This window comes from Cherax quadricarinatus, chromosome 20 (genome assembly GCF_038502225.1).
Source record: "Cherax quadricarinatus isolate ZL_2023a chromosome 20, ASM3850222v1, whole genome shotgun sequence".
Classification (NCBI taxonomy): Eukaryota; Metazoa; Arthropoda; class Malacostraca; order Decapoda; family Parastacidae; genus Cherax; species Cherax quadricarinatus.
Window position 1 is genome coordinate 41,727,262 of NC_091311.1, and position 18,514 is coordinate 41,745,775.

General features: G+C 38.4%; 1 protein-coding gene across 1 annotated transcript; it reads left to right on the forward strand.

Moving 5' to 3' along the window:
* Positions 1 to 232: 232 nt before the first annotated feature.
* On the forward strand, positions 233 to 13,771 carry LOC128700651 (bone morphogenetic protein 5-like). Its single transcript, XM_053793933.2, has 5 exons — positions 233 to 474; positions 578 to 731; positions 1,916 to 2,055; positions 2,280 to 2,577; positions 13,247 to 13,771. The coding sequence occupies exons 1-5, from the start codon at positions 343 to 345 to the stop codon at positions 13,639 to 13,641; spliced, it is 1,119 nt and encodes a 372-aa protein (XP_053649908.1). The 5' UTR covers positions 233 to 342; the 3' UTR covers positions 13,642 to 13,771.
* The last annotated feature ends 4,743 nt before the right edge of the window (positions 13,772 to 18,514 follow it).

The following is an 18,514-nucleotide window of genomic DNA, read 5'->3' on the forward strand; positions in this document are numbered from 1 at the left end:
TGGGGGAGGCCACTACATTTGACAACAAGACTCAACACCCATCGGCCTATCGCTGGACAAAAGGAACACAGATATGATTGGGATTCCCAAGACAGGACGCCCCTGGAGCAATCCTAGTAAGTGGTGGGTTCGGTGAGGCCAGCGGCTAATAAGTGACACCAGAGACGGGTCGCGGCGTCAGGCCGCCGCTCCCCCCCCTCCCGGGAGTAAGTCACGGCCCCCGCCTCTACAACTTGCGTAAATACCCGGTCACAGCGAGGAGACGTGCATACCTGCTTCATCTGCCGCCACGGGCACATACTACTTCTTCAAAGATCTGAAGAATCTCCAAGTGTGGCCAAGATGGTGTTTATAGAAACAGTTTTGCTGATCATAATTACAACCCGTGTTGCTTCTCTGTCTCCGCTAGCTGTTCCAATTCCTACTCCTGCACTATCAGAGGACCATCAAATGGCACCAGAGGAGCTTCTAAAGGTGTGATGTGGTTTATAATATTTATGTCTAAAGTGATGTGACCGATATTCACCCTCAGCGGTGTAATAACTTTTTTTCTATAGAGTTTTTCTTTTCCCTGCAGTCATTTGGCCTGTCTGAGCCTGGCGTGCGCAGATGGTACAGTGAGCCCCCTCAGTACATGCTCGACCTCTACAATGAAATAGCAGACTCCAATGGACTAACACGTTTACCAGGACCGTATGGTGCCACTATCGTTAGAGCCTTCTCGGAAAAAGGTCAGACGTGAATTATAAACCATCTTAGTTTGTTGAAATATAAGAACATAAGAACATAAGAAAGGAGGAACACTGCAGCAGGCCTGTTGGCCCATACTAGGCAGGTCCTTTACAATTCATCCCACTAACAAACATTTGACCAACCCAATTTTCAATGCTACCCAAGAAATAAGCTCTGATGTGGAAGTCCCACTCAAATCCAACCCATCCCACTCATGTACTTATCCAACCTAAATTTGAAACTACCCAAAGTCCCAGCCTCAATAACCCAACTAGGTAGACTGTTCCACTCATCAACTACCCTATTTCCAAACCAATACTTTCCTATGTCCTTTCTAAATCTAAACTTATCTAATTTAAATCCATTACTGCGGGTTCTCTCTTGGAGAGATATCCTCAAGACCTTGTTAATATCCCCTTTATTAATACCTATCTTCCACTTATACACTTCGATCAGGTCTCCCCTCATTCTTCGTCTAACAAGTGAATGTAACTTAAGAGTCTTCAATCTTTCTTCATAAGGAAGATTTCTAATGCTATGTATTAATTTAGTCATCCTACGCTGAATGTTTTCTAACGAATTTATGTCCATTCTGTAATATGGAGACCAGAATTGAGCTGCATAATCTAGGTGAGGCCTTACTAATGATGTATAAAGCTGCAGTATGACCTCTGGACTTCTGATATGACCTCTGGACTTCTGTATGACCTCTGGACTTCTGTATGACCTCTGTATGCTTCTCTGTATTATATGAAGAATAGATTTTGCCTCGAGGGAATGAATGCCACTCAGCACTGGCTTCTCTGCCAATAGTCCTAACGAAGGACTCTCCGTGGTTCTTGTAAATTCGCTGTTTATTCTCCTTACAAATTATTAATTTAAGAAGATCCTGCATATATCTACAGAATTCTAGTAACCTTAGTTACAATATGATTAGCTTATTCATATATACAATTTTGTATTCCTTTAGTCTATCACACTGTATGACTGTTTAACCTCATTTCCACACACTTTACACTTTATTTCCTCATCGAAATTGCTACACCAGTTTTCTTGGGTCACAGAAGATAACATATAAGAAAGTTAGGAAGAATGTTTTGCGTGCATCAATGCACACTACATATAAAGTTTACATCTGTAAAATTGATTTCCATACCTTACACTCAACAATGCTTAAATGCAGATGGTAGCAGAGATTCTGTCTTCTCGTTTTCCGTGACTGGGCTTGGAGCAGACGAACAAGTTTTGGAAGTCGAATTTCACGTGCATTACTCGCGACTTACAAAAGCGGAGAGGCACTTACTACAAGATAACATCTACATGGTTTGTAATACTACCTCTGGATTTGTACTGCATCAGTGACAATAAATAACCCCTAGCACCAGCAAACATACAGCAAGTAAACTCCGAGAGTGCCCTCTTACACTTGTCAAGCATTTATGTCTATATCAAATACATCTGAGACTTGGAAGAAGCCATTAGCTCGAAAATTTTATAGTGTGATTTCATAAAACTATTTTAATTACGCATTATTTTCTTATTCCCAGATTGAGATTCACTGGGTGAAGGAAAGAGGTCACCAACTGCTAGTAAAAGAAAAGGTTGCGGCTCACAGTAGTGGCTGGAGAGTGTTTAAGGTGGGCCGCGGAATTGTGGGCACCAGTGCGCTTAGTGAGTACGATCAAAGACGTGTGACCCTTGAAGTTACAGCAACAACCTTGACGGGAGATTCTTTGCCTCTCAGACTTCACCATGGAGTTCATGGCCCGCGCCAGCCGCTGCTCGTCTTCTTCAGCTTGCATTCCAGCGGCAATAATACCATCACTGCACCAGTTTCAATACCAGGTAAAACTTTTAGGTTACATTAATTAATGAAGATATAAATACTGCGAGGTGAAATCTCTCAATATATATGAAATGGGTTATGCCTCCGTGGATATGGCTTGAGAGGTGTATATATACCTTTGATAAACACTGAGATATTATTTTGATTATGTAGGGGAATAAAGTTAGTCTGTTAGGTTTAAGGCCAATAAACTATGCGAGTCATTAGGAATAATACACAAATATACTAACTTCAAAGACATTTAAATCTCTAAGATAATTAAGATACGCTCATTTTATACAATGAGAGATAAAATCCTCCGGGTTCTCATTATAATGAGGAATTATAATTTACATGTTAGTAATAAGAAGGACGGCGGTCTTAACGATTCTGGCAGATGATACACTTAATAAAAAATATACCTGAAAAAAAATAAGTATTTACTATATTATATATATATATATATATATATATATATATTATATATATATATATATATATATATATATATATATATATATATATATATTATATATATATACTATATTATATATATATATATATATATATATATATATATATATATATATATATATATATATATATATATATATATATATATATATATATATATATATATATATATATATATATATATATATATATATATATATATATATATATATATATATATATATATATATATATATATATATATATATATATATATATATATATATATATATATATATATATATATATATATATATATATATATATATATATATATGGTGACGTATTTTAATGAGTTTCTCAATGCCACTCTTACATTGACTCTTACGTTTGAGACCTTTACCTGAGTTGTTATGCTATTTTGTTTATGTGTGCCTCGTGATGAAGGTAATTCCTATTTTTTTCCTATATCTCCTTTCATGAGTGTTTCCTCAAGCGATATTCTGTCAGTCTTTCTTTCCACATTGCTTAGCTTCATAAATTAATTGCATTATCTATCTGTTATATCATTCCTGGGTTAATGTACGATGCAAGGTTATTAATATAAACGATGAACATTAGGGGCCTAACAGTGATCCTTATGTAGGGTTCCATAGATTACACTATTCAATACACAATACACTTTTAATAAAAAGTTTAATTTTGCAATGTCCATTTTGCTGTTCTGCTAAGTAGTCTTCTATGTGGCACCGTATCAAAAGTACTCTTGCACTCTAGGAGAGTACAGTCCATTCATCCTGTGCTTTGCTGCTGTGTAGCTGTTAGTCTTTTATGTGTCTATATAGTTTTTAAGACACGAGCTTTTATTTAGGATCAGTGTTGGAGTTCTGTGATAAAATTAATGCTGCTTTTTAGATAATCGTTATGCTTTTCTTAAAGAAAATAATTCAACCAGTTTACACGTTACGCTCTTTAGAGACACTGATTTCAAGTTCAGGGTCTCTGGAGAGTGCTACCGGAATATTAGTTGAATATTATTTTAAGAAAAGCTTTCTGATTATCTAAAAAAATGTATTAGTTTCAACACAGCACGCCAACACAGATTTATAAATAAAAGTTAGTGCCTTTAAACCCTGGAATGGAAATATAAACACATATGCAGTATAATGTGATCCTTTATTGACTACGTTTCGCCCACACAGTGGACTTTTTCAAGTCACAAACAAAACTGTTTGTGACAGTTCTGTTTGTGACTTGAAAAAGCCCACTGTGTGGGCGAAACGTAGTCAATAAAGGATCACATTATACTGTATATGTGTTTATATTTCCATTGTGTCGGTATTTTATACCATTTATTTCCATCCTTTAAACCCTATAGACACATATGAAGACTAACAGAAGCCAGACAGGAAAGTGCAGGATGAATGGACTATATATTCGTAGATTTCAGTAATACTTTTGATACGATAACCGGTATTATATTTAGCATCATTCAGTCGTCTGGAACATAAAACATAAAAAAGAGGAACACTGCAGCAGGCCTGTTGGCCCATACTAGGCAGGTCCTTTACAATTCATCCCACTAACAAAACATTTGACCAACCCAATTTTCAATGCTACCCAAGAAATAAGCTCTGATGTGCAAGTCCCACTCAAATCCAAACCCTCCCACTCATGTACTTATCCAACCTAAATTTGAAACTACCCAAAGTCCTAGCCTCAATAACCCAACTAGGTAGACTGTTCCACTCATCAACTACCCTATTTCCAAACCAATACTTTCCTATGTCCTTTCTAAATCTAAACTTATCTAATTTAAATCCATTACTGCGGGTTCTCTCTTGGAGAGATATCCTCAAGACCTTGTTAATATCCCCTTTATTAATACCTATCTTCCACTTATACACTTCAATCAGGTCTCCCCTCATTCTTCGGAACGTCGACCGTCACTAATATTTTACCTCTTGCTCTTAATATTCCTGATTTTTCATCTCATTTTGATTCCTCTGATGTGTCAATTTCGGAACGTCGACCGTCACTAATATTTTACCTCTTGCTCTTAATATTCCTGATTTTTCATCTCATTTTGATTCCTCTGATGTGTCAATTTCGGAACGTCGACCGTCACTAATATTTTACCTCTTACTCTTAATATTCCTGATTTTTCATCTCATTTTGATTCCTCTGATGTGTCAATTTCAAGCAAGAGTCTCCTCATTTTACTAGTTTTTTAAGTGCTTGAAAATTTCACTTGATTTATCTTACTGTCAGTGGTATGAGTTTATCGGTAAACATTCTGAAATCTTTTGAATTATATGCACACTTCCTTGTTACTTACTTTGGAAGACAGCGCATAATTTGATCCTATATTCTGTATCATTTAATTTATGATGTATCTGCTAAGTAACTTTTGCTCTGTCTTTGACTTGGTTGCTATGTCCCTTTCAATTTTTTTTTCAGCTTCCGTCTTCAACTGATGATAATTATTTATAGCTTTTCTGCCAGCGTCCACGTTCTCCAGAGATAGATTTAATATACACTTTTCTGCATTCTTGTGTTACTGGTTTTCCCTCCTTACATTGACGGCTGAAACAAGAATTTTCCTATTGTTTTTTTAATTAATTTCCCTCACAGTTAATTCAACTTTACCTGTCTCTTCTCTGTGTTTCTAGGGAAGCAATTCATAACTTTCTGGGCTGCCTCTGCATTCAGTATTCCACTGATCTTGCGCCAGAAAATGTCTCATTAATTCAGATTCACATGTCTTATACAATATTTTCTTTTGACTCACTTCCAGCAGGTAGCATTTGTCGCTTGCTTCCACACTGGCATTCCATAATTAATTATCTCTTGTTCTCGCTGGAGGTGAAGAACAAGTATCAGCCTCGCCTATTCGTAATACCTCTTAATCTAGTCTTTTTTTTTTTACATGCTGATTTAGAAAGTTTGCCATTAAGAAGTCAAGCAGCTCTCTCATTTATGTCGCTGGCCCCGTGTGGCTGTCAGGTTACTGAATCTGTCTCCACAGTTAAAAACCCTTGCTGCCAATAGTTTAGTCATTGTTATATTTCCTGCTTTTGTAATTTTCTCAAGTACGTTATCATATTCATATCTGGGTCTTCTGTTATGTATTGGTAAACGGTAAATGACAGTCATCAAGAAAGGAGGAACACTCCATAGTAATTGATCTGCCTATATAATTCGAGAAATCATCTGTTTGGAAAACATTTCTTCGAATTTCCATCTTTCTTATTCTACTTATTTATACACTAGCCTCTGGGGGGAAATGCATTCATAATCATTCAGGCTATTTCTGTTTCCGTAATTGCAAAGTAGTAGTTCCTGGAAGTGCGGTGTCTTGAGGGTGCGATGTTTCTGGGGGTTGTGATAAAATTTGCGTTTATGATGTCTTAGGGTTACTGGAAGACTTGCAAGAGTGGTGGGCGGTTAGGAGAATGATGAGGTATGGGACGGTAGAGAAATAGTGAGTATATTGTGTGATGGGAATTTTTTATAAAAAAAAAAAAACTAAGATACTTCTACGGTGTGGTGCTACCCTATTCTGTAATATTCTATCACGTAGTATGGGGCTCATACAAGGTGTTGAATCTTGGTGAGGGTTGGGGTTGTTTGATGGACTTAAGGTGAGAACAGATAGTTTTAATAAGAGTATTTGTAAAGTGTTCACTAGGCAGCTTGGCACAGCTGGTCGTTCTTAGCCAAGTGGTGAGAGGCGCGACTCTCACCACAACAGCCCGAGTTTCGATCTCCAGCTCTCAAAGAAATTAAATACAGGATAAATCTCCAGATTGATATTTTGCTGCATAGTTTGCTTTCTCCGAATGTGAAGGTTGTGTACCGGGATGAATCTTTTAAGTGAAATAGAACTGTTCTTGTTTGTTCCTCTCTCATTTCTAACCTGTCCCTTCTTGAAAATAATTTGTTAAAACTTGAAGCTTTTCTCGAGTTTTACTATTTCTCTGTATTTCAATACCTCATACTGACTCAACTGCCTAATCTGGAATCTTTACATTACACTTGAAATCTCCAGCTCAAACACTGTGTGTGTCCTATTTCGCCTGTGTATATGTGTATAATACTAACCTACTTGTGTTTCCTAAGATCGAGCCCTAGCTCATGGACTTCGTCTCTTAATAACTACTCAACAAGAATGTTGTCTTCCAAGTCCCATGGATGTGCTATACTGTATTTACATTTGAACTCATATTCGAATTTAGTTTCGACTACCAACTTTCTTAGTGTATTCCACATACCGCCTTCTTAGTGTATTCCACATACTCACCGCCTTCTTAGTGTATTCCACATACTCACCGCCTTCTTAGTGTATTCCACATACTCACCGCCTTCTTAGTGTATTCCACATGCTCACCACCTTCACACTGACGTTCGTCACCTCGTTCTGGTCACCTCTTTCGAACAGTCTACTTACAGCCATCTTGGCAATACCTCTGAGTAAACTAGGTGAATTTCGATCGATGTGTAATCTGAGAAAAATATTTCCAATATCCCATTTTCAACCTCAACCATCCAAACTTGTAAAAGGCAGAGGACCCTTAAGAGACCTATGATCTGCAGTTCAATCTTACCGAGAGCTCAGTATAACAATGGGTTACAATGTGTATTACCTACCTAGAAATTTAGGAGCTGGTGATCAACACCCGGAAGAGGCCCAAGAGGAATAGTTTAATACACTCAAGACTTATAGCACAGATAGTTTAACATTTTCCAAAGACCCAGGAGCTGTTGATCAACATCCTTAGGGGATCAGAAACTTCAATAATTCTCAATTACTTCAATAAAACTGGCACATATTAGCACCTACGCAGCCCAATATAGACCCGATATTTTTTTCTAAGTAAAATGCACTAGCATGGAAAGTTTGAAGTCGATCAAGAGACTCGTTCTCTAGTTATTACACGGAAACGAAAATAGCAAATTTTTAAGAAAACTGACAAATTTGCATTTATGCAGCCAAATAACAACGCGAATCTTTCTTTGAGCAAATTATATCAGCACTGTTAGTGTGACACCGACCAGAAGTGCATTCTCCAGTTATCGCACAGAATTCAACAATTCCAAATTTATTAACAATGTTAGTAAACTGGCAAATTTATACCTACATACTCTTAACCTACAGTGTCATTCTTTTTGTAAAATCCATCAGCCATTCAAGATTCAGATCGTTCCTATGAATCATTCTCAAGTTATTTTCCTCAATGTACTGCACCGTTTTAAAAACGAACTTGAAAAATTTGCACATCCACTCTCTACTAACAATCCTAATCTTCTAGTCAGGATACACTTCAACGCACCGGCCATATCCCACCGAGGCAGGGTGGCCCAAAAGGGAAAACGAAAGTTTCTCCTTTTACATTTAGTAATATATACAGGAGAAGGGGTTACTAGCCCTTTGCTCCAGGTATTTTAGTCGCCTCTTACGACATGCATGACCTACGGAGGAAGAATTCTGTTCTACTTCCCCATGGAGATTTAGAATACACCAGTGCTGAAAATATGAAGCTGATCAGAATAAGTTTTATTAAGATATCTCTGCAATTTACATAAAACTGCAGAGAGAGCACTTGCACATGTCCACAGTTCCTTGAATGTTCCAGTGATTACAGTAAACCAACGTTGAAAATTTTTGAAATATCAAATGAGGAATTCTCAAGCTATAAACAACAAAAATGGATAAACATAATTCTGTCAACTACCTAACAGTACTACGTCGGGGATAACTAATTAAACGTCATAGTAATTTTACCTGAATTCCCTCGAGCCTCCAGTACTACGTGTTATGTGCACTTTTGTCTAGTACATTCATTATATTATATAATAATCGTCAAATATGTTACAATTTTAACCTTAGTTTTTAAAGGGGTGGATCGGTAAACCAGCCGAAGGCCTCGGTCAGATGACCAAAAGCTCCAGTTACGGGCCCGTGTCATAAAACACTTGTCCTGTTTCCTGATAAACCTTACTTAACCTAACCTACATTAATTATTAACTTATCTTAACTTTTATGTTTCATAATAGTTCTAAAGATACAATATATAAAGTAGAAAACCTTTAGTTTTCTTTGCTCTCAATATTGTCCAAAAAAAACCTTGCTAGGGTCAAAGGGTTATAAAAATTTTAGTGAGGCTGACCACAGAATTTCTAAATGTTTATATTAGAGAACAGACAAACAGACGCGCACAAACATTTTATTTCCCAGATAAATTAATGTGTTAATGACCTAGGAATATGACCATATAATAATCAAGATGGTTCATTAATTAATGATAAGTTTCCTTAAAAATTAAGCATTTTACTTTGATGATTAACGTAGGGTATATACACTAGATGCGTATCTCTCAATTTATATACACTTGAATGTTTAATTTATATTTCAGGGAGCACAGCATTCTTGAAGTTAGAATAAAGGTGAATTTCTGCAAAGTGATCTTATTACAATCGATAGGCTTTATCTCTTAACAAACTAAGGTTAGTAAGTCTCCCTTCATGCATTTCACTATCTTCAAAGAATATTAAAAGAACAATCATGAAGTCAAGAAACATGACAAGTGCTTCCTAGGAGATAATGATCTTCATCACGTAGAGGATCATCTGTTTCTAAAAAATAAGAAGCAGTTTCAATGATCGTGAAAAGTAATTTCCGTATTATTTACTGATAAGTATTATGTAATTTATGTAATTTTACTGCAGACCAACACACCCATTCCTAGACACCTTAACATTTTTCTAATAAATTAATGCCTTTGAAATATACGATAAAATATGTGTATCACAACAATTAATAACATTTTAGAAAGTTATATAACAAAGGATGTAAAAAAGTATGTGTGTGTGTGTGTGTGTGTACTCACCTATCTGTAGTTGCAGGGGTCGATACATAGCTCCTGGCCCCGCCTCTTCATTGATCGCTACTATGTTCTCTCTCCCCCTGCTCTTTAAGCTTTATCATACCTCGTCTTAAAACTATGTATGGTTCCTTCCTCCACTACATCACTTGCCAGACTGCTCCACTTCCTGACAACTCTATGACTAAAGAAATACTTCCTAACATCTCTTTGACTCGTGTGTATGTGTGTGTGTGTGTGTGTGTGTGTGTGTGTGTGTGTGTGTGTGTGTGTGTTAGTTACCATTTTGTCCTAGGCACATGTCGATTAGACACTAGGCCTGTTGTGTGTGTGTTAGTTACCATTTTGTCTTAGGCACATGTCGATTAGACACTAGGCCTGTTGTGTGTGTGTACTCACCTATTTGTACTCACCTATTTGTGGTTGCAGGGGTCGAGTCCTAGCTCCTGGCCCCGCCTCTTCACCGGTTGCTACTAGACCCTCTCTCTCCCCGCTCCATGAGCTTTATCAAACCTCGTCTTAAAACTGTGTATGGTTCCTGCCTCCACTACGTCATTTTCTAGGCTATTCCACTGCCTTACAACTCTATGACTGAAGAAATACTTCCTACTATCTCTCTGACTCATTTGTGTCTTCAACTTCCAATTGTGGCCTCTTGTTTCTGTGTCCCCTCCCTGGAACATCCTGTCCTTGTCCACCTTGTCTATTCCACGCAGTATTTTATATGTCGTTATCATGTCTCCCCTGACCCTCCTGTCCTCCAGTGTCGTCAGGCCGATTTCCCTTAATCTTTCTTCATAGGACATTCCCCTTAGCTCTGGAACTAACCTTGTTGCAAACCTTTGTACTTTCTCTAGTTTCTTGACGTGCTTTATCAAGTGCGGGTTCCAAACAGGTGCTGCATACTCCAGTATGGGCCTGACATACACGGTGTACAGTGTCTTGAATGATTCCTTACTAAGGTGTCGGAATGCTGTTCTAGGTTTGCACATGTCGATTGGACACTAGGCCTGATTTGTATTTCCGGAGTGTGTGTCACCCCAAGATCTTTCTCCTTGAGTGAGGTTTGCAGTCTTTGCCACCTAGTGTCTGTGGTGTGCCCTTCCCCTATCTTCATGACTTTGCATTTGTGCCATTTGCTGTGTGTGTCCAGGTGTCCTGCCTGGTCCTCATCAGTGCAAACAGTGACCCTTCCGTGTGTGTGTGTGTGTGTGTGTGTGTGTGTGTGTGTGAGTGAGTGAGTGAGTGTGTGTGTGTGTGTGTAGTGTGTGTGTGTGTGTGTGTGTGTGTGTGTGTGTGTGTGTGTGTGTGTGTGTGTGTGTGTGCATGTGAGTGAGTGTGTATGTATGTGTGTGTGAGTGTGTGTGAGTGTGTGTGTGTGTGTGTGTGTGTGTGTGTGTGTGTGTGTGAGTGTGTGTGAGTGTGTACTCACCTAGTTGAGGTTGCGGGGGTCGAGTCCGAGCTCCTGGCCCCGCCTCTTCACTGATCGCTACTAGGTCACTCTCCCTGAGCCGTGAGCTTTATCATACCTCTGCTTAAAGCTATGTATGGATCCTGCCTCCACTACATCGCTTCCCAAACTATTCCACTTACTGACTACTCTGTGGTTGAAGAAATACTTCCTAACATCCCTGTGATTCATCTGTGTCTTCAGCTTCCAACTGTGCCCCCTTGTTACTGTCCAATCTCTGGAACATCCTGTCTTTGTCCACCTTGTCAATTCCTCTCAGTATTTTGTATGTCGTTATCATGTCCCCCCTATCTCTCCTGTCCTCCAGTGTCGTCAGGTTGATTTCCCTTAACCTCTCCTCGTAGGACATACCTCTTAGCTCTGGGACTAGTCTTGTTGCAAACCTTTGCACTTTCTCTAGTTTCTTCACGTGCTTGGCTAGGTGTGGGTTCCAAACTGGTGCCGCATACTCCAATATGGGCCTAACGTACACGGTGTACAGGGTCCTGAATGATTCCTTATTAAGATGTCGGAATGCTGTTCTGAGGTTTGCTAGGCGCCCATATGCTGCAGCAGTTATTTGGTTGATGTGCGCTTCAGGAGATGTGCCTGGTGTTATACTCACCCCAAGATCTTTTTCCTTGAGTGAGGTTTGTAGTCTCTGACCCCCTAGACTGTACTCCGTCTGCGGCCTTCTTTGCCCTTCCCCAATCTTCATGACTTTGCACTTGGTGGGATTGAACTCCAGGAGCCAATTGCTGGACCAGGTCTGCAGCCTGTCCAGATCCCTTTGTAGTTCTGCCTGGTCTTCGATCGAGTGAATTCTTCTCATCAACTTCACGTCATCTGCAAACAGGGACACCTCAGAGTCTATTCCTTCCGTCATGTCGTTCACAAATACCAGAAACAGCACTGGTCCTAGGACTGACCCCTGCGGGACCCCGCTGGTCACAGGTGCCCACTCTGACACCTCGCCACGTACCATGACTCGCTGCTGTCTTCCTGACAAGTATTCCCTGATCCATTGTAGTGCCTTCCCTGTTATCCCTGCTTGGTCCTCCAGTTTTTGCACCAATCTCTTGTGTGGAACTGTGTCAAACGCCTTCTTGCAGTCCAAGAAAATGCAATCCCCCCACCCCTCTCTCTCTTGTCTTACTGCTGTCACCATGTCATAGAACTCCAGTAGGTTTGTGACACAGGATTTCCCGTCCCTGAAACCATGTTGGCTGCTGTTGATGAGATCGTTCCTTTCTAGGTGTTCCACCACTCTTCTCCTGATAATCTTCTCCATGATTTTGCATACTATACATGTCAGTGACACTGGTCTGTAGTTTAATGCTTCATGTCTGTCTCCTTTTTTAAAGATTGGGACTACATTTGCTGTCTTCCATGCCTCAGGCAATCTCCCTGTTTCGATAGATGTATTGAATATTGTTGTTAGGGTTACACATAGCGCCTCTGCTCCCTCTCTGTGAGTGTGTGTGTGTGTGTGTGTGTGTGTGTGTGTGTGTGTGTGTGTGTGTGTGTGTGTGTGTGTGTGTGTGTGTGTGTGTGTGTGTGTGTGTGTGTGTGTGTGTGTGTGTGTGTGAGTCTGTGTGTGTGAGTCTGTGTGTGTGGGTGTGTGAGTGTGTGTGTGTGTGTGTGTGTGTGTGTGTGTGTGTGTGTGTGTGTGTGTGTGTGTGTGTGTGTGTGTGTGTGTGTGTGTGTGTGTGTGTGTGTGTGTGTGTGTGTGTGTGTGTGTGTGTGTGTGTGTGTGTGTGTGTGTGTGTGTGTGTGTGTGTGTGTGTGTGTGCGTGTGTGTGTGCGCGCGCGCGTCTGTGCTAGAAATAAAACAGTCGTTTACTAATCTTATATTAAACAAAAAATATGGTATTGATTGCCCTAATAATATTATACCCACAGAGGTGAAGAAGGAATTCGAGAGCCCCTTAGCAAACCGTGTCCGTCGCTCGTTGCACGAGAGCTTCCCTCGTATACCTCAAGGGTGTGTACGACGCGACATGAACGTTGATTTCGGCACCATCGGCTGGTCATCATGGATTGTGTACCCTAAAAGCTATAATGCCTACCAGTGCACAGGGCAGTGCATGTTCCCACTAGGCCAAAACCTCAACCCGACTAACCACGCCACAGTGCAAAGTATTATACACCTCAGCGGTGAGTTTCCAGATGTTCAACGGCCCTGCTGTGTTCCATCGTCGTATGCTAATCTATCCATCCTTTTCTACGATGCCGAGGAAAATGTTGTACTAAAACAATACGAACAAATGGTTGCACTGCAGTGCGGATGTCATTAGCGACAGTGTAACCTTCCTAAGAAGGTCCAATAAACCAGTTGTACTATTAAATTTATATCCTTGATAAGCAAGAAGGGAAATGTACATTGATACAAGATGCTAAATAAAAGCTTGAAGCAAAAACACTGACAGAAAAGTTGATCTGTATATTATGACCTCCAACTGTAGTCCTCTTCAGTAGATCTCTTACTGGGGGTCGTGTTCCCCTCCCTCCCTCTCTCTCTCTCTCTCTGTCTCTCTCTCTCCCTCCCTCCTCTCTCTCTCTCTTGATATATATATATATATATATATATATATATATATATATATATATATATATATATATATGCAATAATTTCGCAAAAATCATTCTGAACCTAACGAAAAACATAATTTCATTGTGTTTGTTTATTATTAAATTATTGTAAAGTTATGTAAAATATATTTAGTTTGATTAGGGTAAATTAAATTGAGCTTATTATAATATGGTTAGGTAAGTTTTCTAGGGTTCTTTTGGTACAAAATTATTAATATTTACATTAACATAAATGAAAAAATATATATCTTCAAACATATAAGAGAAAACTTTAGAAAGGACTTAATTTTAGATGAGTTCTTGCTAACTGACCAGTTTTTACCTATTGGGCACGACATATATATTATACATACATGCATACATTATATATATATATATATATATATATATATATATATATATATATATATATATATATATATATATATATATATATATATATATATATAAGCAGTTATATTAACTTTAATGCTTTGGAGCTTTATTTTATATTTAAAAAAAAATTATATATCATAATCAGTAAGCACTGTGGACCTTATTAGGGACAGTTTGTTAGGACACAACAGAATAAATTTGTTTGTTTTTAACACATTCAACTGTTCTGGCAAAAAGCTGCTGTCTTTTGTATATGTTAATTGTTTCCATGAGATGTATACCCACTTCACCCCATCGTTGCAAACTCTTATATACTTGACTACTTAGCGAGGTAAAGGAGATTACTATAATAGCTATCTACTAGATACTCTGCATACCTAAACTGTATATTTTGTATCTGTATAATACATTAAGCTTTTCGTGAACGTCACCAGTAATAAAAACATAGTACAAACCCGGCATAGGTGATTGAATTCTATCCAACAGTGCAGTCTTTGCCTGTTATTTATGGTTGTACGATCTAATTTATTCTTCTTGATTCCGTCAATGTTATGGTCATTTTACTTAAATCGTTGTGTGTTTTATGTATTGGCATGTAGAGATTTATGTAATTAGAAATAGTATATGATCATAGGATAATTTTGTACTGTGATACTAGCTTTTTTTAAATAAAGTTTGACCATTGGATAATTCTGGTATTTGTTGTTATTACAAACATCTGCAAATTAACCTAAACACTCAACCTTATTTGATTTTGGGGATAAAAAGTATAAAATACCGACAAGATAGAAAAACTAAATACAAGTGCAGTATAATGCAATCCTTTATTGATTACGTTTCGCCCACACAGTGGGCTTTATCATGTTACACACAGTGGGCTTTATCAAGTTACAAACTGACCTACCCAAGCCAGGACGAGTCCTGGCTTGGGTCTTCTCCACGCGCTGCCCGTCCCGTGGAGGTCCGTCTCGAATCCACCTGACTCTGCACCCTATATATATATATACTCATGATGAACGCTTTACCCAGGTACCCGACGACCTACACAGGGCCTGGAGAGAATAATGACAATGGAACGGTCTGAGATTACAGCAAGACCCTGATCGCGGCCACATAACACTGAATAAGATCGACATCTTTGAGATCCTCAGACGGGTCATCTCAGGATTATGATCCGTGTCAGGACACAGTTACTGGCGAATCAGTCAATCAATTAACGTAGGTAGATCTGTTTGTAGCCTGATAAAGCCCACTGTGTGGGCGAAACGTAGTCAATAAAGAATCGCATTTGTGTTTAATTTTCCTTTATTCGATTGTGAACATTTAAGACGCTCCAAATTTATTTTAAAAAGAGATAAATAATTGGCATAACTAATTACGAGCAGTAAAGAAAGTTGTGTATGTCCAGTATTCAGAATTCACTAGGCCTCAAATGATGGCGCAGTTGATCACTATTATTGAAAGAACATGCGAGAATTCAGGTGTAAATCCATGCTGGGGTCTACATTCCTGGAAAGGGAACACGGTAGGTTTATCCTAATGTCACTGCATATCTGAGAACCATTTTTTTTACAGCAAGTACGTCATCCAATTCTAATGAAGAATATGCAGTTTTGAATTCTTTTACATGAAAAGCTATATTAATTTTACTAATTCTCGTATTACCACTACTGACCCTATTGCAACTATTATTACTATACTCTTACTACTACTACTACTACTACGGATTAAGGTCAAAAATCACAGAAAAACAGTCAGAGGAGAACAAGTAACAATACAAACCAGAATGGGGAGAGTTGCTGGATCAATTGAACAGTTGTTGGATCTCTTTGTTGAGATAATGTCACGATATTAGGTACAATGTTTTCAGTTATGTATTGTCAATAAACGACTGACTTAAATATTTTTGTTTCATTGCCTTACTTTGCTGAAGAAATTGAAGAAAACGTGATTTTGTTTTTTTACATATGTTTTGTCATCGTGTACAAGTCATGTACTGTCAGTAACTGAGTTAAGATATTTTTATTTTATTACTTTAATTGTTATAGTATTTAAATAAAATATGACTTTTTTTTCCTAGCCAAAATTGTGACTTATTTTCTGTTACTTTTTTTTCCTTTGTTTTTTTTTTCTGGACACCTACTACTACTACTAGCAGAGTAACTTTTACTTCTTCTCTCTTCTTGACACATCAAATTCACCAGTTGCCTCTTAACTGTCCCAGTTCAAGCAATATTCATACTCATGCATCTCTTGTGCCAACCAGAAACATAAAAATGAAGGGGCACTGCAGCAGGCCTACTGGCCCGTGCTAGTTAAGTCCGAGTCACACTCGCTCAAGGAAAACTGCAGCCGGGCCAAACTGGTCAGGTCTAACTCACCCACCCAGACCCATTCATGTATTTGTCTAACCTATTTTTAAAACTACATAACGTTTTAGCTTCAATGCTGTTACTCAGGAGTTTGTTCTACTTATCCACAACTCTATTACCAAACCAGTGTCTTCTAATATCTTTTCTAAATCTAAACTTTTCCAACTTGAAGCCACTGCTGCCAGTCCTGTCTTTGTTGGACATTTTTATCACGTTATTTACATCCCCTTTTATTTGCCTTTGTTTCCAATTTATACACCTCAATCATATCTTCCCTAATTCTACGCCTTTCTAGAGAATAAGGATTCAGGGCCCTCAGTCTATCCTCGCTGGAAAGATTTCTGGTACATGTGATCAACTTTGTCATCCTTCTTTGTACGTTTTCCAGCTCATTTATGGCCATTTTGTAATACGGTGACCAGTATTGTGCGGCATAATCTAAATGAGACTTAACCAACGATATATAGAGCTGAAGAATAACCTGATGATTCCTGTTATCTATACTTCTTGATATGAAGCCAAACATTTATTAGGTTTATTGCGAACACTTAAGCACTGTTGTCTAGGTTTAAGAATACTGCTAACCAGAAATCCTAAATCTTTTTCGCAATCAGTGATTAAGATCAACACTGGTTTGTAAATGCCATGGTTGTTTTCCTTTCCAATGATTAGAACTTGGCATTTGTCTATATTAAACTCCCTCTGCCACTTCTGCGACCACTGCATCTGTCTATTCAGATCTTATAGCGCTCTAGTGTCCTCAGAATTAACTCGACGGCCTATTTCGGTGTCGTCGGCATACTTGCTCATGTCGCTATTTATTCTCTGATCTATGTCGTTTATATAAATTGTGAACAACAAGGAGTCCAACACTGACCCCTGTGGAACACCGCTTGTGATGCGCCCCCAGTCCGATTTTTCCCAGTTTATGTAAACTCTCTGTTGCCTATCTGTCAACCACGCCTCTAGACAGGAAAAAAAATTCTCCCATTCCGTGAGCCTCTACTTTCCTCAACAACGTAAAAGCCTTACTGAAGTCCATATACACAATATCATGAAAAGAGAGATGGCACAAAAGATAAACTTTCTCAGCATTTGTTATGCAAATTGTCACAGCGCTACGAACGACATAAACTAGCTAAGATGAAATGTATGTGTAGGAAATGTGGATACATTATAACAATAACGGAGACTTGATTTAATCTGGTGAGTGGCGATATACCTGCCGAACGTCACATACAAAGTTATAAACTAATATGTACCGATAGAAACATGAACGAGAGTACAGGAAATTTTAATATATTGCCTCAAAAATTAAATAAATTCGGAAAGTATTGTCGCTTAATCTGTGTAGTAACACCTTTCAGAAGGAAATGAAGATCGCATCTTGGGAGTGCAGCCTCAACGCAAGACTTATCGCCAGAGAAGAAAACACTCAATACTGGAGAATCCTGGAATCATCACGTATCTGTATATCCAACAACTTCAACCAAAACAACAGCTTCTATAACATAGCTGAACCCCTCGCCAAGAAACTTCTTCATCGTTATCCCACATAAGAACATAAGAATGGAGGAACAGTGCAGAAGGTCTACTCATATATTTGTCCAATCTCTTATTAAAGCTACCCAGCATTTTCCACCTGACTCCATCCTATAAATACTCACATACCTTTCACCCAGGAAGATCTGTTTGTGACTTGATAAAGCCCACTGTGTGGGCGAAACGTTGTCAATAAAGGGTCACATTATACTAGTTTCTGTGGTTATTTTTCCATACGAAAGTTTTTATTCTAGGTGGTTTTAATTTTCGCCAAATTGACCTAAATTTC

Bases quoted from the DNA above. Each gene is read 5' to 3' on its own strand.
- LOC128700651 (XM_053793933.2), top strand. From the start codon at position 343: ATGGTGTTTATAGAAACAGTTTTGCTGATCATAATTACAACCCGTGTT. The intron at 475-577 runs GTGTGATGTGGT...TTTTCCCTGCAG, and splicing joins CACCAGAGGAGCTTCTAAAG to TCATTTGGCCTGTCTGAGCC. The intron at 2,578-13,246 runs GTAAAACTTTTA...TTATACCCACAG, and splicing joins TGCACCAGTTTCAATACCAG to AGGTGAAGAAGGAATTCGAG.